Below are 22,517 nucleotides of genomic sequence, written 5' to 3'. Positions count from 1 at the left end.
TTGCAACAAATGTCCTAATTTATATAACAATCAATAGCATTTGACCTCCTGTGTAGGAGTTGAAACAGTTGTATTCTACAGAGCTTATCTGCTACTAGCTATATAGCCAAGTGCCTTTTTTGCTCCACTGATCTTGAATGGCCGCCCTATCTCTAGACAACATCTAATTTATATAAACTATACAAATGTTTTGACACAAACACACATTTTTTTTTTAACAGTGCAGGGTAACAGTACATTATTTTTAAATGTATATAAAAACTAGATACGTCATTTGGTCATTTCAGCAGGGTACTTTTATAAATCAATAAAGGCTTTGCTGAGTATCAGGAATTTGTTGCTTAATGGGGAAAATATTAAATTATGTCTTTTGTAAGTGTTTTTTGTAAGTCTGTTTGTACAATTAAACACAGTTACAGGTGCATAATAATTAATTTGTAAAATGTTTTATATTTAGTTTTTCTAACTGGGTCATGGGGGGCAGGAATTTTTAAATACTTTGTGATCTGCAGAAGAGGAGATTTTCTGTGGGTGACAAAGTTCCCCTTCTGTAAATAATAATTACATTTTTACGAAACCTTTGTCATGTTTGTTGCTTCTGCTCTTACTCTGGTGGGATCTTTCCAGCACAAAACACTAAGAAAATCCACAACCTTATTTGTAGTGTCGTAGTGGCATCAGCCTCTTATCTTGCCTGCACCTGGAACCATTGTGTCAGATCAGGAGCAGAGACACACGTGGATATTATTTCTGAAATGTGAAAGTTTTTTTGCAGGTATCTGGCGCATATGCCTGCACTTGGCCTGACACAATGGTTCTGGGTGCAGACAAGGTAGGAAGCTGATGCCAGCTGAGGGGCTGATTCTCGGCCTGAATTTTTCCAAATTTTTCCATCATCCCCTTGTGGAATCGGCCTTATTGACCATTGTTGACTGGCAAGCTGTGCTGATACATTAAAATCTTAAATTGTCAAGATTACCGGTTGTGCAATATTAAATTGTAATATAATAACATTTCCATTCATGTACAGGGTGAAGGAAAAAATTGAAAAGATTACTTGACTACTGATTTAAACCAGAAGTTTGTCAGAGGTGGATTGTGAGTCTTTTAGTGCCGGTTTCGGGAGAAGGAGGTTCCAGGAGAGGAATGGGTGATGGAGAGCTTCTTTATTCTTCTTCTGTATCTAAATGTTTGTGTAAACAGAGAGTGCTGGCTGAATTTGAACAAGTAGAGCAGTTGCCTAACTAGATGTTACTGGGCCTCACAGCAAATTCAATTTAGGGCCCCAAAACATTTGAAGTTGACCTATTCTACCAAGATATATTGGAACTGCTTATTATTTAGGGCCTTAATGGGTTCCCTACAATCCAGCCCCCCCTGCAACCACAGGGTCTGCCTCCTCCTTAGTTACACCCTGAGGGAGGGGGAGGAGGGGGAGCTGATTAGAAGCATGCCTTGGAAGTAAGGATAAATCTGTAGCAAAAGCCTTATAAATCTATGGTAATGATATGTATCCAAAAGAATGACAGACAAGTAAAGGGCATGCAATGCATACGATACTCTGTCAGGAACTGCATCCAACCAGTGAACTTCCAAGCATTTCAGCGTGGTAAGAAAAACAACTACACCATACTCATTTTTGCCTACTGTTTCTTTGTTTCCACAGCTCTAGGTTTTGTCTTCTTATGAGCAAAGATAATAATTTCCTTAAATTATAATGCTATGAAATACAACCGGGACATAATTATAATTATATTAATCATTATTATTAAAAGCTAGTGTGGTCATTTTTATACAACTGATTTTTCCATGACAAAAATGCAGTTTGATTCAGAATTCAGTATGTTTCTCTCTCTTTCTGTTTTACTGGCAGAAAAATAAAAACTGCAAGTAATTAAAAACAGAGGAAATTAAACTTTGTAGATAAATACATCAAACAAACCTAATATTTTATTTTGATCCATCTTTCAAGCATAACTACTGAGTTTTCTAACTTTTCCTGAATTTTTCTGTTTATGTGGTATATATGAAACTGAATCTATGTAGTTTAAAATGTCTTCCAGTAAATAATTTCAAACAAATAGATATAGTTTTAGATAAAGCCTGACCCATGAATAAAGTTCAAGGCTGCCACGTTCACACAAACAATTTACTGCATGGTACATTATACGTTGCTCTTCATTACAGCACAGCATTCTGTACAGTGGGCTATTTCTGTTTGTCCTGGAAAACAAACTTGTGCTGATGTGCATTAATAGTAAGGAGCATGTTTATTACTGAATTTTGACTTTAGTATAATCTATATGGCAAAAAAAAAATGTTTTTTAACTCACAAAATCTTTTTTGTTTTTAAGAATAAGACGTTTGCCAGAAACCATAAGAAAGTTAATGAAGTCATTTTTATTTTCCAGAACACTTCAAATACATACAGTAAAATTATAATATATTGTAGTATTATAATATTATGCCCCTTTGAGAGCATGCATTTAATTTTTATATTAACAATTGGAGCAGATTTGTTAAAGGGAAACTGTCAAAAAGAAAATGTAATATAAGCTTCATCTCATGGAAATAGGAATCTTTCTATATGTACTTGATTTAAAATTGTGTAGCATTTCAGAGATAATCAAGTTACTCAAGTTATTCCTTAGTATCCCCCTCACAGCAATCATTCTCTCTTTCTGAAGGAATCAGAGTCAGATTTTAATTGACATTTTGGTAAAATATTTAATTGGTATGTGCTCCCTTTGCCTAGACAATGAATTAGAGCTAACTTAAAATAACTGACTGTGCCAAAAAGCTATGTCGAGAGACAGGCTGCTGAGAGAAACATTGAGAAGTGTACAATTTTTAGATTATATTTATTAGGTTTTTTTATTTCCATGAAATTAAGTTAATATTACATTTTTATTTTCATTATAAACCCTTTAAAGCTCTATTTAGACTTGCAGACTGAGTAGGTGAAACCATACTATTGAATAAGCCAAACAATTTCAAGTCTGCTTCAACTTAGGTGGAAAGTTGTAAAACGTTTTCCACACTGGGGAAAACATATTATAGTGTTACTCTTTGGATAATTCTTATAACACTCTTTAACCCTTTCTTGGTACTTATATCAAGGGCCACACTGGGACACTAACAGAATAGATCCAAAGCCTCTGCTAAGTGGGAGATTTGCAGTTTTTGGGTAAGTTAAGTGCCTCCACTCAGGGCTAAAACAGGTATAAGTTGACATACAACTACCTGGGGACTGTAGCAGCAGTGATTACTATACCCCATATAATAGACACAAAATATGCAAAAAATATACAAAATATGTATAGGTAGTAAACTGTAATACATTAGCAAGAAAATATATAAGCAACGTAATGAGAATAGTGAAATGACAATGTCAACATAATACAAAGAATAATAAGGAATATAACAATGCACCCCATGCACATTATGATTCTCGAGGATTTATTCCAGTACCAGGATAGTGTGTAAGCAGAATTATGTGTTACAATAGCAGTTTAAAGCACCACAGGGTAAGTAAAGCAAAGGTCTCACTAACTCCCAGTTGAAAACAGAATTAAACCTGTGAGGCAGCAGATGCAAGGATGCAGTCTGGCAGCTTTAATCCATATTGAGTGTGTGAATGCTGAGTAGAGAAAGGCTTTCTGAAATCCTGTGGAGATCCACTGCAGGTGTCACACAGGCTGATGGGTAATCTTAAATCCAGATCCAGTGTACATGCTGGCAACCCACTACAGGTATAAAGTCCCAACTATCCAACAAGGATAACTACACTAATAATAGCTCAGGTCTGCTGCACTAGTCCCATCCACTACAGTGGCTGAATGAAAAGGATTAACTAATTCCCTGCTCTCTGACTACTGAGTTCCCTATATGGGTAAATGTACTACAGGTGGAACACCTAGCTCCCTGCTTTCACAGATGAGCAGTAACAATCAGAAGACAAAAGGAGGGGTCTGAGGTTGGCTCTCAGTATTACTGTGCAGAGTCCATGCTTTTGCCTCACTCTCACAAATCTTTTTTGGCTCTAAAACCTCCTTCCAGAAAGGGCACAAGGTCAGGAGCAAATCCATCCTGCCGACTGGGCCAGGCTGTCTCAGTGCAGTGCATCAGCAGTCATGTTTTCATTTGTCCTAGATTTAAAGCCACAAAGTTACTGTATGTATTGAGGGAAAGGGTAAGTAACACTTCCCTACTATTGGTTTTAATAGGAAATTGGTTTTAATAGGTTAGGAAGAGGAACAAAAAATACAATATGCATTTCCACTTTTAATATAGTCGTTTTATATAAAGTAAAAGATGATAATATTGTAAAATGATCCACTCAATATTAACATTCTTTCTTCTGAATTCTAATCTACAGAACAAATGTAATCATACTATAGTTTAGTGACAATTAAGCAAAACAGTTTATATTTTTTGAGTTGTTGTGTTCATTGCATCCCTGTGCCTTACTAATAAATGCTTTACATTTGCTCATAACACATGCGTTTCTATTACATAATGAAATCAATGGGTTGCAAATTAGTCTCCTGTTATAAGCAATTTAACTGCCATTTAACCCCATGTTCATCATTCTCCACTGTTTCGTAGTGCCAAGGCTAAATGTGGTTAAATTAAATGACAAGACACTCTCATAATTAAGCAGCAAAGGAGTAAATTAATGAATATACAGTACATGACCTACCAATTACAGGAGGTTTTATATGAATCATTTTAATTTGCCACTGCATTTTCTTTAGCATTTGTCTTACCTTTATTTTGCAATTGCTTGATGAAAAACAAATCTTATATGTACTGTAAGTAAAATAAACCAATTCATTTTCAGTAACAGCTGATTTATTTTTTGTATAGCAATTTATTTATGTATAGTCAAAATGGATAACTGTCATAAGAGAACTAGCATATGACTTTAATTTCAAGATTAAATGCAAGAAATTACAAAAGTCATACATGTTTCCTAATTAAAACAGAAAAAAAAAGAAAAAAAGCATGTTCAACACAAGCCCTATTTATTGAACTAATGTTCTTGCCAAAAAAGCTCAGCAATTTTTGTGGGGTTTCCCTTATGATTGTTTGAGCCCAAAAGGCTCCAGCAACCATAAATCAGACCCCATATTGTATTATTTTAGAATACTTCATTATCATAAATAAGTGTAAAGTTGCATGTTGCAAGTTAAACATGTTTTCATACACACAATTTCAAGATTACTATTCGTATACTTCACTATATGGGGAAAATGATTTCTTATGATACAAATGTTTCATGGAAACCTAAGTTATGTAACCATGACTCAGGAACTCAGTGGGGGTATTTACCATGTAAAGGGAAGGGTGCCCACTGCAAAAAACACGTACAATCTGCTATGCTTGAACTTTGTGTCTTGACATATGTTGGTAATTTTAACTGACCAGAACCTTACTATACAACAAGACCCTGAGACAAGGTTCTCAGTTATGAAATTATTTCTTTATTAAACACAGAGTCTTGTAAAAGCTTTCAGCAATACAGAACAGCAACTGAAATGTGTCACTAACAGCTTCAAGTGAGACTGAAAGTCTTCGCCTTTTATAGAAGATGACATACCTTATCTAAAAAGTATATGATACCCCTTTTACAACTTTCTGTGTGCTCTGTGGTTCCAGCTGTGCAAATAGCAAAGTGCATGTAGGGTCTTAAGTAGTCAGCATTATCATGTCAGGCCCTTGTGATTTTATAAGATGGTATACTAGGCTTTTATATTCTTTTTTTATACCTTGCATATATAGTATTTTTATACCTTTATCTCCTACCTTACCTGCCTTGGGTTGTCTTTATAGGGGACACTGGGGGATTTTATGTGTCCCTTTATGCACAACTTACCCGTCATATGTAAGTGTCTCAACACCTAGAGCAGGGACCCCCAACCGGTGGCTCTCGATCGATATGTTGCTCACCAACTCCTTGGATGTTCCCCCAGTGGTCTCAAAGAAGGTATTTTTTAAATTCTGGCTTAGAGGCAAGTTTTGTTTGCATTAAAAACCAGGTGCACTGCCACTGTGGCTGGGGGAGACAGGTAGACCTTCAATCTAGCAGTAATTCCAGGTTTTCTAGTCAGAACTATAAATTGTCTAATGGTATCTTTGTAACAGTTTCAAATAACTACCACACTTCAGCCTCAAAGTGCCTAAATTGCTATAAAAAATAACCTGTGCTATTAGCACCCTGTTTGCCTTAAGGGCTGTGGCCGGCCTGCAATTCCCCAATGTTAGTTGCACATAAAAATCTCATTCATTATAGGAATTAGTGTCAACATTACTCTGTGCTATTCCATTTAGATGTGGTTGGCGCCAATGCCTTCTTCTTGCCTTATGTTCTGGATTAAGCACTGCTGCATCTATTGACACAGGAAAGCCCTGGAGCTACTGCCACCTTAAAACCAGGGTTCCCACAGTCCTCTGCACCAATGGTGTAACGCAGATGTGCCAAAAGAATTGGACACACCCATCACTCTCACTGGATATGACACCAACATTAGCACCTTAGGAAAACTCTCAGAGCAATTGCGTAAGATTCAGTTGTGATAATTTTGTTGCATCAGCCACAACTGTGTCAGGCGGAACCACAACAACCTACTTTTTGAGGCTTTTTTTTCAATTTCTCTAGATGCAGTTACATAAGATTACATAAGAAAAGTCATGCACTCATCTAACATAAGAGTTTGTTTGACCTCAATATCTATGTTGCATGAATATATACAGTAAATTCAAACCGTAAACCATAATGTAATTGTAACATGTTTCAACATTTTCTTCCTACTTGTATTATAAGATACAATTATAACAGACATACAATAGCTTATAAATATGAAACGTTGCTAACTCAGTGACTAATTGCATTTTTTATTCTATTCTGTACCATTTAAAACTATTTTTTTATCTATTTTTTTTAAATCGCATCTGCCAGTGTCAGTTGTGGTTTAATCTGCAATTCAACAAACAAAAGCAATTTAGAATACTGTACTGTTTAAAGTTTTTTTTCTACGGCAGTTTGCTGTAGAACATAGGGACAGAAGCAGCAAACCACTAGATTATTTTGCTTGTTGATATGATACATGTGCTCCAATAGTCTGTACCATGACTCTTGACTTTTGCTAAGAAATATATTTAATATAAAACCCTGGAAAATGTCAAAAGGTAACAGCAATGCATGAATTGTTGATTGTTACATAGTGAATAAATGTTTTGTTTATGCACAGAATAAGAAACATTTTGATTATTTAATAATAGCACTTTTGTAGTTTACAATCTGTACTGCAATATTTTTTTTTTATTATGAAAGCAAATGAACTTATTTATAACTTTAATTATTACAGCTGGCAGTGGAGATTTTGGTTTGTGTTAATGAATTTTGTCTACATATTTAGCAGCTTTTGCTTGCTACACTTGAGTGGCCTTATTTATTCCTTCTGGTTTCATTGGTTTGTATTTCTTTTTAAAAAATATTTTTCCTCCTGTTACACCTGCATTCAATGTACAATTCTACGAGCATACTGTATGTCAGACACTACCTAGTACTGAACTAAGGAAAGTCTAATTCATCTATATAATTGTTGGTAACAGTGGAAGTCACAGAAGGAAGATCAGATTAAGAAAACTGCAAGCCTTTATATCCAAATGTCTGATGCTCTATTGTCTGAGGATTGTTATAGGTGTAATAGATTTTGCAGTTGTTTGTAAATGTAATTGCTATTAAAAGCAGTATTTCTAGCTGTTATTCTCTGCATTTCTGCTCTGAATCCAGGAAGAATGTAAAAGAAACAAGCTTATTAACAGGCCTGAAGAACTGATTTATGCTACACTGTTTCAAGAATCATAACTAAAGAACAGAAAGGGATAAACAAATAAAGAGGATCTAAAGGTTTCAAAGAGCAAGTGCCTTCTGGCACAGCTATGTCTGAATGCCTTCCAAATCAATTCATACAGGCTGTGTTTGTTTTTGGTTTTATACTTACTTTTCAGAGTTTGACTTGTCCAAAAGTTGTCTTGCCTGATAGTTCATAAAATCAGGTTCCTCAAGCAGTTATGGAACATTTTAACACTGACCCAACATGGGCGGCTAAGATACTATGGGGTGCGGATAAAGATAAAAGAGGTGGTTGTGCAAACTTGCAGTGTCAAGTAAAGAAACATAAAGGGACCCATGCTGGAGTCAGGAACAGATTGAGGAAACAAGCCTATTGCCCTCCACTACCAATTATCTTGCTCGCTAATGTACAGTCGCAGGAAAATAAGATGGAGAATCTTAGAGTTAAAGTGTTTATACAAAGAGATGTGAGAGGCTGCAACATTTTGGGTTTTACCGAGACATGGTTAACCCCTTTAGTGCCGCATAAAGCAGTACCTCTGTCTGACTTTTTTTCTGTGTTCTGTATTGACAGAACAGCAGAGGCTAATAAAGCAAAATGTAGCAGCTTTTGTTATTATTCAGACGATCCATACATATATAGGATGTTTATATGTTAGTATTTAGAGTCATGTTGAAGAAAAAAGATGCTGTAAATTGTAAGCTTTAAGGCAATTTTGTGAAATGTCATAAAAATTCAAAATTTAGTTCCCTTTTGCAATTTTCTACTATGGAGTAGAAAGATTTTTACCCATTTTAGATTCAGCAGGATGCGGAATATAAATATATCTTGGGGTCTCTACATGATCCCATACTTAAGTATTTCCATGCTAGTCGGACATAAAACTGTTCAGATCTCTGGCCTTAATATGTATGATGTTTTCAGTGCCAGCCTTAGGCCATTTGGACTGCAATTGGGCCCCGTGCCAACAAAGTGACTAGCGAGCAAGAGCTGTTCCTTGCTTAAACCAGAACCAGTACCACCCCCATTAATTTTTCCACATGGATTATGGAAATGGAGTACTGCGATAGGGTGCCGTAAAGTTTACATTTTGGTTCTATTTCAAAGATTTAAAAAAAAAACTGCATGTTGCAATGTTAGCAAATATTCAACAGTTTGGTAGTTGGATTTGAAAGTTATATTTACACATTGTATCTGTCAAAATGTCAGCTTACTATTAGGAACAGATATACTTACTTGCCAATCCATCATCGATAGACATATGAAAGTCTTGTAATAGGGAGGCAGCATAGAATAGAAATATTTGGTTTTAATCCTTTCACTGCCAGCCAATTTGGTCGTTTGCTGTAGTTTTATTGCCAGACCGTTTTTTAAAACACTGCTCTTTCACTTTAGGGACCTTTCCTAGAGGGTACATTTGGTACAACATATTGTATTTTCAGGACAACCTAAGTTTTAAAAATATGCTAGAGTTTTTATGTAATTCCACTTCTGTAACAAAATATATATAAATATATATAAATGTCTAAAAAATTAATACAAATATTTTCCATAATATAAACACATATATCAGAAACATAAATTATCCAGTCCAATGTCCCCTAAATGTACCAATACCAAATATGCATATTTATATGGGTAAAAACTCCCAACAGTACACTACCAAATTTCCAAAGCACTGCTCCAGAAAACTGTACTTCAGATTTCAAAGCCAAATATTTCACTTACAGTAGGTTTACCCTAGAAAGCTATATATTTTGGAAAGAACGGCAAAAAGGCAGTGTGGGGAATTTTGTTGCTGTTTTTTACGTAGTGAAATAAATGGGCCCCTAAGTGTCACATTGCTACCATCTTTAAATAATCATTAAATTGCACATTGCAGAAAAAAAATGTTGAACAATCCCACAGACTTGGACAGCCTGGTTCTATGTGAAGACACAGTGATTTGAAAACCTTTATAAAAGAAGTTGTCAGGGACAGAATTTTTTTTATGGTTTAAAATAAAAATTAAATCCCCTACAGTTAGTTTCTTTCAATAAGTAATATATACTTCCAGGGAGATGTCTAAGGGCAGTGGCAAACGGGAGCTTAGTCGCCCCACAACAAACCTTCTTTGCCACGGGCGACTAATCTCCCTGCAATGCCATCCCACCGGCAAAAATGTAAATTGCTGGTGGGACGGCAAACGCGTTGCTATGATTTGCCAAAGTCGCCCGAAGTTTCCTCTCAAGGGAACTTTGGCAACTTCGGCAAATCGTAGCGACGCATATGCCATCCCACCGGCAATTTACATTCTTGCCGGTGGGATGGCATTGCATGGAGATTAGTCGCCCGCAGCAAAGAAGATTTGTGAATTCTAGGAAAAACACTGCATTCTGGGGGGGAAAAAACATGGCATTTGCACTCAAAACTGCACTTTGCTCACTGCATGTGCGGGTGTACGTGTGCCTTAATATATTTTATCATATATAGTTAGCTTATTATTAAACCTTTTTAAAGGAAAATCTATTTTTGTAATAATAGGTGACATTGGATAATACCATAATCAAATACTGTTAATTTAAGTACAGTTCCATCCCTGTGGGTTATATAAGGCTCTGTGCTCACACACAAACCGAGAGCACACATACATGCTAGTTTACCCCAGCCAATGAACAGACAGAGATTTGTCTTTTACTGTCACAGCTGCTTCCTGTCACAGTTAGAACCTTCATATTATTCCTGTCAGGTGTTCAGTGAGAGAAAACACAGAACATCACAAAATAGTGGCTAAAGGTAAAAGATGTAAAGGAGCAAATGTGTATGCCAATATGACAGAATTCTTGACAGGCTGATTAAAGTTTCTCTCAGAACATCTTCCTGTAAAGCACATGACCTTTTTCCAAGTGTGTGGAGACTGTAGGGCTTGTCTGGCATGGGACTGTTGGTCTTAGGAAACGGCACAGAAGCCCTATACAGTAAGGTCAATAAAATGAATCCAGGGATGTACTTCCCCCTCTTCTTTTGCCCACTATTTAACATAACTAAGTGATTTGGATTGGCTCACATACATTTCTGTCAACTTTTGCTTTCACTTGTTGTGGCCTATGACATGCCTAAAAATGAGAATCCAAGATGAATCAAAAGTCAGGCAACAGACTGGAAAGCAAAAGCAGAATTTAAAAGTCAAAATCAATGTAAACCAAGTTTTAAGCATATCATATAATAGGCACCTAAGTAAGAGCCCAGGTAACAGTGCACAGTAAAAGGAGAAGGAAAGGCTAATAAAGAGTTAATCTCAAGCTGCAGGCATACCTTCAGTTCTCTCAATAGTGCCCTTAAGTCTCCCCATATTTCACCTCTTTAGATGATCAGAAGCCAAACAGGAAGAAAAAACACTGAGCTGTTTAAAGAAAGTTCCCATAATGCCTCGCTCCTGCATCCAGACCAAGACCAGCTACTCAGGAAGCATATGCGCATTTTACATATACTGTGAGCGCACTTGCAATCTCACAAGCAGGAGCGCTTGCGTCTAGGGAGAGGGAGAAGATTTGCGCATGTGCATTTAGTTAAGCAGCGCCATGTTGCACAAATTTAAATATCCAACATGGCAGCCGTAAAAAATGATAAAGAGCACTCAGAATTGCGAGTGCTCTGAAAGTACCTGCAAAAAAGGTTAAAAAACAGCAATCAGCTACAGGAACATGAGGCCTATCTATTTATGGGGGGGGGGGAGAACCCTTTCCTTCTCCTTTAACACGAGTTGCCACCTTTGTTATTGATGATTATTCTGGCAGTATTTATTTTTCTTTATCATAACATGTGTCCCCTCTATTCAAAATATGTGATTAATGTGATTTGACCCATAGATCAATGACCTGTATATAAGCATTAGGTCTGTGACATAATATGGTGCATTTATAAATACATCCACAAGTGGAGTTGTGCTTAAATGGACACATGCTGCTTTTATGGACCTTATTTATTTATGGTACTTGCATCTAAATATGCTCCTTGCACATTCATACAGTTGCCCCTAGTGCCATTGCGTCCACCCTGCCTCATCTGCTGAATCATATGGAAGTGTTGACACAGGAAAGCCTTGATCTATTCCCAACCTGAATGTGGTTGTGACTTCAGGATTTCCCCTCCAGATTACATCAATAGACATAACAGAAGACTTCTAAAAGAATGCTAATTTTAAAGAGGTGGTTTACCTTTAAGTTAATATTTAGTATGTTATAGAATGGCCTATTCCTAGCAATATTGCAATTGGTCTTCATTAACAAACCACTGCCTGGTTGCTAAGGGAAATAAGACTATAGCAACCAGATAGTAGCTGAAATACCATACTGGAGAGCTGCTGAGTAGTGATGAGCAAATCTGTTCCGTTTCGCTTCGCCAAAAAATTCGCAAATCTTTCAAAAGATCCGCGAAACGGCGGAAAATTCGCGAAACGCCGAAAATGTTGTGCGACAAAATAAATTTGCCACCCGCGGCTATTATTTTGTCGCGCGGCTATTATTATGTTGCGTGGCTATTGTTTCGTCGCCCACGGCTATTGTTTCGTCGCCCGCGGCTATTGTTTTGCTGCCCGCAGCTATTGTTTCGTCGCCCGCGGCTATTATTTTGCCGCGCGGCTATTATTTCGTCACCCGCGCCTATTATTTCGTCACCCGCGGCTATTATTTTGACGCCTGCGACTATTCTTTTTTGACGCCAGTGACAATTTTTGGACGTGCGACAAATTTTTCCGCGGCAAATTTTTTCATCCGTTTCGCGAAACAATCCGCCAATGGCGAAACACGGAAATTTGCCGCGAATCCATGCCTGGCGAAATATTTCGCCCATCACTACTGCTGAGCTAAAACACATAAAAAATTATTAAGACCAGTTGCAAACTGTTTCAGAATATCATTGTCTACAACCCCTTTAGCAACAACCCCTGAAGCGAAGCAATCCTTACTTAATAAATATTAGTTGAAACTAAATATATATATCCTTGATAAAGGTCTTAGGTGGAGACAGAAAGGTTGGCCTGTTTAATCAGTATGATTTAATAAAAGTAATGTTTTATTTTTAAAAAGATCCTGGTGTGCACCCAATATTTTTGGACTTATATATATACATGCCACACACACATACATGTAATTGCGTTTCTTTTGACACAATGGACACAAAATTGGTGGTTTTTGTCCAAAGTTGCCCTTTGCAAATTTCATTTGAATAAGGAAATGAGCTATAACGCCTTACTGTGTCATATCCCACTACCCCTGCCCCCTTGGGGTAAAGGGGCTGCGATGTGCAATGTGGGGGAAAGCAACATGGTATATTTTCAGCGCTCCCCTTCTTTGTTGTGCCCTATGCACATGCCTCTTCTGCCTACCACAAGTCCCTGCCTCGTGTGGCTATGGAACACCAAGGTTAGCATAAAATCTTTACATTTACAACTGGGCTACATGTTTCTATTATATTACACATTGCCAAGAAATAGTAAGAAACTAAGCCAGAAATTTGTAACTAAGCAACCACATGCTTACACCGAGTACAGTTTATATCTATATTGTAACAAATAGTATAAGTAATGTGGGGCATGCTAAGCTCCTACAGCTACAAACAAAATGTAAGCATGTGTGCCAGGAAACTAATTTTTTTCTTAAAGATATAACAGGCTAAAACAGAGTAGACATGACATACAAAAGAGAACCTATGCAAACCTAGGCAGATTGGTGTGTTCCAATTTCTTTATATAAAGTTTAAAGTGTAATACATAGTGATATGATATAATGCAGTACATTTAAATATTTATATAACAAACTCACCAAAGGCACAGTTTCAATCATATGAAGCATAATGTACTATACTATTTTAGTTATCTTGTTAGTAGTAGTGATGAGTGAATCTGTCCTGTTTCGCTTCGCTGGAAAACTCTAGAAAGGTTAAAAGAATTCACAAAACAGTGAAAAAATATATAGCATTGGATATTATGCTTATCCGAGAAGTCATTCAAGCCACTCTTATGGGCATTAACCCTATAAGTGCCACAGATCTTAGAATGTACATTCTGTGGGTAATGGTCCTGAAGTGCCACAGGCAGTAGATTCTACATTCTGCAGCACATTTATTCACTTCTACTCAGGCAATGAGCACAGGCAAGGAATGGACAGGCACTTAGGTGTGATCACCCAGGGGCCCAGCAGCAAGCACCAGCACTCACCAGATACTGCACTGATGGTGGCCTCCTCCAGTTCCTGCTTTGCTTCTGTCTCCTCTTGATGGATCTGCAGCCTGCTTAGCTCAGGTTAGTGTCACACACACATACAGAAACACACACACATTTTACACTAACACATGCATACTTTTGCACTTACACATTTACACATACATTTTGGGGCATCAGGGGGTTGCACAGTACACACATATTTGCATTCTCAAAACTTGCTTTGTCGAGGTCTCAAGCAAGACCAAAATGTTGGAATAACAAATAAACATATTTCTTTTTCATTATACTTTTAAGTCCTGTAAGTGACCTGCTTTATATATAGATAGATGATAGATAGATAGATAGATAGATAGATAGATAGATAGATTGATTGATAGATGATAGATAGATATGTAGAGAACAGAGTGGAGCACACCCGTTTTCAAAATAACAGCCCTGGGTGCAGGTCAAAAAATAGACATATAGAGAAAGAGTACCGCACCCTCAGGGACTTGGTGCAAAAAGAAAAAAGTTTATTAAAAAAACTCCAACGTTTCGTACAAACAGTATTCTTCTGCAGGGACAGTTTGGCCCTGAAGAAGAGTACTGTTTGTACTCAAAACTGAGTTTTTTCAGTTAATTTTTCTTTTTTTTGCACCAAGTCCCTGAGCGTGTGGTACTCTTTCTCTCTCTATATATATATGGATATGTATATATTATATTCATGTCTAGACCCTGCAATTTTTTCAGTTCTTTTTGGTACAGTTAAGCTCTCAGTCAAGCTCTTTCAGGTGGTGTACAGCAGTTTTCAAGCCTTCACAAATTTTCAGTTGGATTGATGTCTGTTCTGTAACTAAGTCATTCTAATACTTCAAGTCCTTGTTTTCTAGGGTAACTATGGTAGTGTGTTTCTTATTGTAAAAATAATAGTAATGAGCAAATCTGTCCCGTTTCGCTTCACCATAAAATTCCTGAAATGGCAAGAAAATTAGCGAAACAGCGAAAAATTCACGAAACGCATTTGTTGCGCAATTTTTTTTGTCGCCCCTGTCTTTTTTGTCGCATGAGTGTATTTTTTTTGTCACCCGCATCTACTTTTTGCCGCCGCAGCTATTTTTTTGTCACCTGTGGGGTTTTACGCGACCACGCCCATTTTTGTGACCACACCCACTTTGACGCGGGCGCACAGATTTTGCCGCAACCGCACCCATTCTGCCGGGCGGCTAATTTTTCGTGGCAAATTTTCACAGACGTTTCACGAAACAATTCACCAATGGCGAAATGCGGAAATTCGTTGCAAATCCATGCCTGGTGAAAAAATTCGCTCATCACTAAAAATTTACATTCTGCTTATTCTCTTTACATTTTAAATTAGTTTTTTTTTCTAGAATTGCCCTGTATTTGCCTCCATTTATTTTGCAATCAATTTTGGTAAATTTTCTAGTCCCTGTCGATAAAAAAGAATCCCCAACAACATTATGCTACCACCACCAAGTTTTGCAGTGGGGATTCTCGGGATGATAAGCAGTCAGAGTAACAAACAGTTTTGGGTTTCCATCAAAGTTTTGCGATAAGACCAAGAGAACTCTTTTTCACAGTTTTGCTCTGTTTCCCTCATGCCATTTGGCAAAATCTGAAAAAAATGTTGACATGAATTTTTCCACAATAGCTTTCTTCTTGCCATTCTTCCATAAAGCTAATGGATGGTTTGTAATATCTCAGGTGATGAATCTTTGAGTCATGTTCTTTTGTTCTTGTAAGGAGAAGTGCCTTACCGGCACGGCGGGGACGCCCGCCGCGCTGCCATTGGCGGGGACGCCCGCCGCGCCGTCTGCTCCCTATGCCTGCTCCTTCATAGTGTGCGCGCGCGCGCACTTCCGCATATTTAAAGGCGCAGGCGCGCTGATGAATGACGTCATGACGCATGGCGTCAGCGCGCAATGGCGCCAAATTTGAAATATTTAAAGGGCCTTTCTATTGTTACTCATTGCCCGTGATAGGATTTGATTCCTGGTGCCTTTCTGAACCTTGTGTATTTCGTTCCTGTATCCTGCTTATTGCCTTCCTGTGTTTTTGACCCGGCTTGCTCCTGACTATTCTGATTATCCATATCTGACCTCGGCTTGTACTTCGATTACGATTTCGTCTCATCCTGCTGTATTGATTATCCGGTTTTGACCCTTGCCTGTCTGACTATCCTTGATTGCTGCCCGCCCTGACCTAGCCTGCCTGACGACGACCTTGTTTAACCCTATTTGTACCGTGATCTTCGGCCTAACTGACTTTATCTACAGTCGTGCCCCTTTGCTTGCCAGAACTCCTGCCTTGTTCCCCTCGTTAAGTCCAGGTGGCATCTGAGCAGCTGAGGGCTCCTCCCGAAGCCAAAGACGGTCACAATACTGGTGAAGCCGAGCCGAGACAAGGGAACTTGGCATCTGTTCTGGTTTAGGGTGCCGACCGTGACATTATCACGGGCAAATGGAGGACCAAGATCACGTTGAGTCCGCTGCTGCTCCTCCCACTCCATCTGCTACTACTGAAGCGCTTCTTACTGCCCTGCTACAACGCTTGGAGGATCAGGAGCAAAAGCAGAATTATCTCCTGCAGGGTTTTCACAACCTAACCCGCCGGCTGGAGACTACGCAATCTCCGCAGCAGCAGCCTGTTCCTAGTTTTTCCCCTTCTGTGGGGGCATCTGCTATGGGAGGTAACACCTATAGACCCCAGGAGCCCAAAATTGCATTTCCTGAGAAATTCTCTGGGGACAGGTCCAAGTTTTTCGTCTTCAAAGAGGCGTGTAAACTATATCTTAGCTTTTTCCCTCATTCTTTCCCTTCTGGGGTGGAAAAAGTAAAATTTGTTATGACCCTTCTAGTGGGGGATCCCCAAGTTTGGGCCCTTAGACTGCCTCCTTCCGATCCTGCTCGTTCTTCCCTTGAGGTATTCTTTGATACTATGGCACTTCTTTACGATGACCCGGATCGTGCATCATCAGCCGATTCGGCGATTCGTAAACTGCGCCAAGGGAGACGGGATGCAGAGGTGTATTGCACAGAGTTCCGCCGGTGGGCAGGAGAGACCGAGTGGAACGATGCGGCCCTGCGCAGTCAGTTCCGTATCGGGCTATCCGACTCTATTAAAGATAGCCTGGTTAATTACCCCTTGTCGTCCAGTCTGGATGATCTCATGTCCCTAGCCATCCAGATCGATAGGAGACAAAGGGAGAGAAGGAGTGAAAGGGGTCATACTGCTTTCTCTGGGGTTACTTATGGGAGACCTGACTTAGTGACCAATGTTAAGTCTTCAACTTCCCCGGTGTCTCCACCTCAGGAGGAGCCTATGCAACTAGGCCTATTCCATCTCTCTCCTGAGGAAAAGACACGCAGGCGGACCCTTGGGTTATGTATATATTGTGGGGACAAGGGTCATTTTCTCAAACAATGCACCAAGAGGCCGGGAAACGCCCAAGCCTAAATGAAGAAGGGGAGCTTCATTTGGGTGCAGGCGTTTCCTCTCCCCAATTTGCCTCCAAGGTTCAGCTACCGGTCAAACTGTCCTGGCCTACGGGCTCCGTTAACTTGTCCGCTTTCGTGGACTCTGGGGCAGAGGGTAACTTTATTGAGGCCACGTTTGCTGCTAAACATGGCATTCCTGTGGTTCCTCTCAGTGTTCCCATGAGGTTATTAACGGTGGACAAAAGACCTTTAGGGTCTGGTGTAGTAAATAAGAAAACTGTATCTTTATCCTTATGTGTGAACGATTTCCATGTTGAAGAGATAGTCCTTTTTCTTATTGAAGGTGCCTCTTCTCCACTCATTTTGGGTTTACCCTGGCTCCAGGTTCATAACCCCCAGATTAATTGGGTTACTGGGGAGGTTTCTCAATGGGGTTCTTGTTGTAGGGGTATCTGTATTCCCTCAACTATAGCAGCCACCTCACTTGAGGGGTTACCTGCAGCCTATTCAGCTTATGCCGATGTCTTTTCCAAAAAGGCGGCCGAGACCTTACCCCCACACAGACAGTATGACTGTCCCATTGATCTGGTTCCAGGTTCCTCTCCCCCTCGTGGTCGTACATACCCTCTTTCCCTACTTGAGTCCCAGTGCATGAAGGAATATATCCAGGAAAACCTCGAAAGAGGTTTTATCCGGCCTTCTAATTCTCCTGCAGGAGCTGGGTTTTTCTTTGTGGGTAAGAAGGATGGGGGTCTCCGTCCTTGTATAGATTACAGGGGCTTAAACAAAGTCACTATTAAAAATCGCTACCCTCTCCCTCTAATTTCTGAGTTATTTGACCAGGTTAAAACTGCCAAGATCTATACCAAGCTTGATCTTAGAGGTGCATACAATCTCATCCGTATTAGAGAGGGGGATGAGTGGAAAACTGCTTTTAACACCAGGGACGGCCACTACGAGTATTTAGTAATGCCCTTTGGGCTCTGTAACGCCCCCGCAGTTTTTCAAGAATTTGTCAACGACATCTTTCGTGACCTACTGGGGGTATTCGTAGTGGTCTACCTTGACGATATTCTTATTTTCTCTTCTAATCTAAATGAACATCGAAAACATGTGTGTGAGGTCTTAAAAAGGCTAAGGGAGAATAACCTGTATGCAAAACTAGAGAAATGTACCTTTGAAGTCTCTACTGTTCAGTTTTTGGGTTTTATTATTTCCGGCAAGGGTCTAGAGATGGATCCAGGCAAAGTGAGAGCTGTCCTAGATTGGGCCCAACCCTTTTCGTTACGTGCAATACAAAGGTTTCTTGGTTTTGCCAATTATTATCGTCAATTTATTAAGAATTTTTCTCTAATTGTAGCTCCCATCACGAATCTAACTAAAAAGGGCGCTGATCCCAGTATATGGCCTCCTGAGGCTGTACAAGCGTTTGAAACCCTCAAAAAAGAGTTTAGTTCTGCCCCTATCCTTAGACCTCCCGATTCCGCTCTCCCTTTCATTGTAGAGGTAGATGCCTCTGAGGTAGGAGCTGGGGCAGTCCTGTCTCAAAGACACCCGATAACCAACAAGATGCATCCCTGTGTCTTTTTCTCTAGAAAGTTTTCACCTGCAGAGATCAATTACGACATAGGGAACAGGGAATTGCTAGCCGTGAAATTGGCTTTCGAGGAATGGCGCCATCTTTTAGAGGGGGCTAAACATCTAGTTACGGTCTATACCGACCATAAGAATTTACTTTATATTGAATCCGCTAAGCGCCTGAATCCAAGGCAAGCCAGGTGGGCTTTATTCTTTTCAAGGTTCAATTTTTCTTTAACTTTTAAGCCCGGTTCAAAGAATACCAAGGCGGATGCACTCTCTAGGAGTTTCGACTCAGTTTCCTCCGACTCTAGTGAGTGCACTCCTATCATTCCCAGGGAAATAATTGTTGCAACCTTGAGGTCTGACCTCTCTTCCTTATTGTCCCCTTTACAGTCCTCTGCTCCTGCTGAAACCCCATCTGGTAAATGGTTTGTTCCTGAGGTACTTAGGGAGCAAGTATTAAGAGAGGCTCACGATTCTAGGGTGGCGGGTCATCCAGGTATTGCAAAAACCATTTGTTTATTGTCCCGACATGTTTGGTGGCCCTCCTTCAAACAGGATGTTAAAACTTTTGTCAGTTCCTGTTCAGTCTGCCAAAGGTCTAAGTCATCTCATCATCGGTCCCAGGGTCTGTTAAATCCCTTACCCATCCCAGAGAAACCATGGTCTCACATTTCCATGGATTTTGTTGTAGAGTTGCCCTCTTCTCAGGGTAAAACAGTGATTTGGGTGGTGGTTGATAGGTTCAGTAAAATGGCTCATTTTATTCCTCTTCCACATCTCCCTTCTGCTAAGACCCTGGCTGATTTATTTATTATGCATATTTTCAAGTTTCATGGATTTCCTGAAAATATTGTTTCCGACAGGGGGGTTCAGTTTGTTTCTAAATTTTGGCGTGCTTTCTGTACTTTGATTGGGACGGAATTATCTTTTTCCTCTGCCTATCACCCCCAAACTAACGGTCAAACTGAAAGGGTGAACCAGTCCCTTGAACAGTATCTCAGGTGCTATGTATCCGATAACCAGTCCACATGGTCTGAACTGCTTCCCTGGGCAGAATTTGCATACAATAATGCTACCCATTCCTCCTCAGGGAGGTCTCCTTTCTTTGTCGTTTATGGGTTACACCCCAAAGCATTTTCTTTTTCTGGCTCTAACTCCCCTGTACCCTCTGCCAATTCCTCTGTCTTAAGATTTTCTGAAGTCTGGTCGCTAGTTCATGATTCACTATCTGCAGCTTCCCTAGCCCAGAAAAAAGCTGCTGACAAATCCCGTAGGGAGGCTCCCCAGTACAAGGTGGGGGATTTAGTGTGGTTATCAACCAGGAATATTAAGTTAAAGATTCCCTCTCCCAAACTGGGTCCCAGGTTTATTGGTCCATATCCCATCATTGCAATAATTAACCCATCTTCTGTCCGTCTTCAGTTACCTCCTAATTTCAGAATTTCTAATACTTTTCATGTTTCTCTCCTTAAACCTGCTGCTAACACTCGCCATCAGTCTGTTCCTCCCCCGGTGTTGATTGAAGGTCAGCCTGAGTATGAGATCCAAGAGTTCCTCGACTCCCGCCGTGTGAGAGGTAAACTTCAATATCTTACTAGGTGGAGAGGCTTCGGTCCTGAGGAGAACTCTTGGGTCTCAGTTGATGACATCAAGGCTGATCGTCTCAGGAAACAATTCCATTTAAAGTTTCCTGAGAAGCCTGGGGGTCCAGTGGCCCCCCCTAGAGAGGGGGGTAATGTAAGGAGAAGTGCCTTACCGGCACGGCGGGGACGCCCGCCGCGCTGCCATCGGCGGGGACGCCCGCCGCGCCGTCTGCTCCCTATGCCTGCTCCTTCATAGTGTGCGCGCGCGCGCACTTCCGCATATTTAAAGGCGCAGGCGCGCTGACGAATGATGTCATGACGCATGGCGCATGACGTCAGCGCGCAATGGCGCCAAATTTGAAATATTTAAAGGGCCTTTCTATTGTTACTCATTGCCCGTGATAGGATTTGATTCCTGGTGCCTTTCTGAACCTTGTGTATTTCGTTCCTGTATCCTGCTTATTGCCTTCCTGTGTTTTTGACCCGGCTTGCTCCTGACTATTCTGATTATCCATATCTGACCTCGGCTTGTACTTCGATTACGATTTCGTCTCATCCTGCTGTATTGATTATCCGGTTTTGACCCTTGCCTGTCTGACTATCCTTGATTGCTGCACGCCCTGACCTAGCCTGCCTGACGACGACCTTGTTTAACCCTATTTGTACCGTGATCTTCGGCCTAACTGACTTTATCTACAGTCGTGCCCCTTTGCTTGCCAGAACTCCTGCCTTGTTCCCCTCGTTAAGTCCAGGTGGCATCTGAGTAGCTGAGGGCTCCTCCCGAAGCCAAAGGCGGTCACAATACTGGTGAAGCCGAGCCGAGACAAGGGAACTTGGCATCTGTTCTGGTTTAGGGTGCCGACCGTGACAGTTCTGTTGAATAGTCTTTGCTAGACAGTGTCATAATTGTAGCTATTCTTTGCATTTTTGCATTTTGGTTATTTTTTATTTATAATCCACCCCAAGTTCTTCTACAGGACTTCATCCTTGACTTGGTTTGATGGATCATTGGCTTTCATGATCCTGTTTGTTCAGATATGTTCTTACAAACTCTAGTACCTCCCAGAAACACTACTACACTCCCAGGTGAACTTCTTTGAGTCATTTCACCTAATTCTTTATGGTTGCATCTATGTGAATATTCATAAAAGACTTTTCAGCTTTTATTTGTAAATATTTTTGCACGGTACAATAAATATTACAATCCTTTGTTGTACATTTCAGGGATACTGTAAAGAATGGAAGCAGAAACACATAAATGGCATATGTTGACTGCAAAAGTAGCTCTGGCAATAGCAATTATCAGGTCTAAACCTCAAGGCAAAACTAGCAGAGAATACACAGAGGAACTAAGAGCAAGTATTACTAATGAAAATACTCAGAATGTTGACTGGAAAGCAAAAGTGTGTACTCTGGAAGCTGAAGTTCTACAATTGCGTCAACAACTTCTTCTCCAGAAGATTCAAACAAGTTCAGATTTTGAAAATGGTAAAAATTTCAATATTATTCAGATTGATAAAAGGGGCTTATTGTTCATTTCTGATATTTCTTGGTATGTGCAAATGCCTTTCTGTATCTGTGCTTTGATATATTTTTAGTAAGGTCAAAAAGTCCTCACCAATTGCTTGGTATGCTAATGAGTTTTTTGTGAAATTTAGGAATACAATTTTGAAAATCTAAACACAGAATCCTATTGGTCTGTGCAGTCCAATTATTTACTCTTTCTTGAATTTCAAAGAAATCAAAAGCAAGACCAAAGGTTCGGGCAGGCAATGCATTAATATAAATGTGCATACAAGAATGTTACTGGTAATGCATTCTTATTGGTGTGACAGGCTACATATAATATTAA

The 22,517-nt window shown here is 39.7% G+C and overlaps 1 protein-coding gene across 1 annotated transcript in view; it reads left to right on the top strand.

The window, feature by feature from the left end:
- Positions 1-13,980: 13,980 nt before the first annotated feature.
- The window catches only part of mei4 (meiosis-specific 4 homolog (S. cerevisiae)), a 43,702-nt gene continuing 35,165 nt past the window's right edge, over positions 13,981-22,517 (top strand). Inside the window, exons 1-2 of the mRNA XM_031902942.1 lie at positions 13,981-14,142; positions 21,890-22,153. Coding sequence (XP_031758802.1) covers positions 21,904-22,153 — 250 coding nt within the window. The 5' untranslated portion in view covers positions 13,981-14,142; positions 21,890-21,903. The remainder of the gene's footprint in view (positions 14,143-21,889; positions 22,154-22,517) is intronic.

This window comes from Xenopus tropicalis, chromosome 5 (assembly GCF_000004195.4).
Source record: "Xenopus tropicalis strain Nigerian chromosome 5, UCB_Xtro_10.0, whole genome shotgun sequence".
Classification (NCBI taxonomy): domain Eukaryota; kingdom Metazoa; phylum Chordata; class Amphibia; order Anura; family Pipidae; genus Xenopus; species Xenopus tropicalis.
Note: the sequence above shows the minus strand (reverse complement) of the source record. Positions and strands in the feature narration are given on the sequence as shown.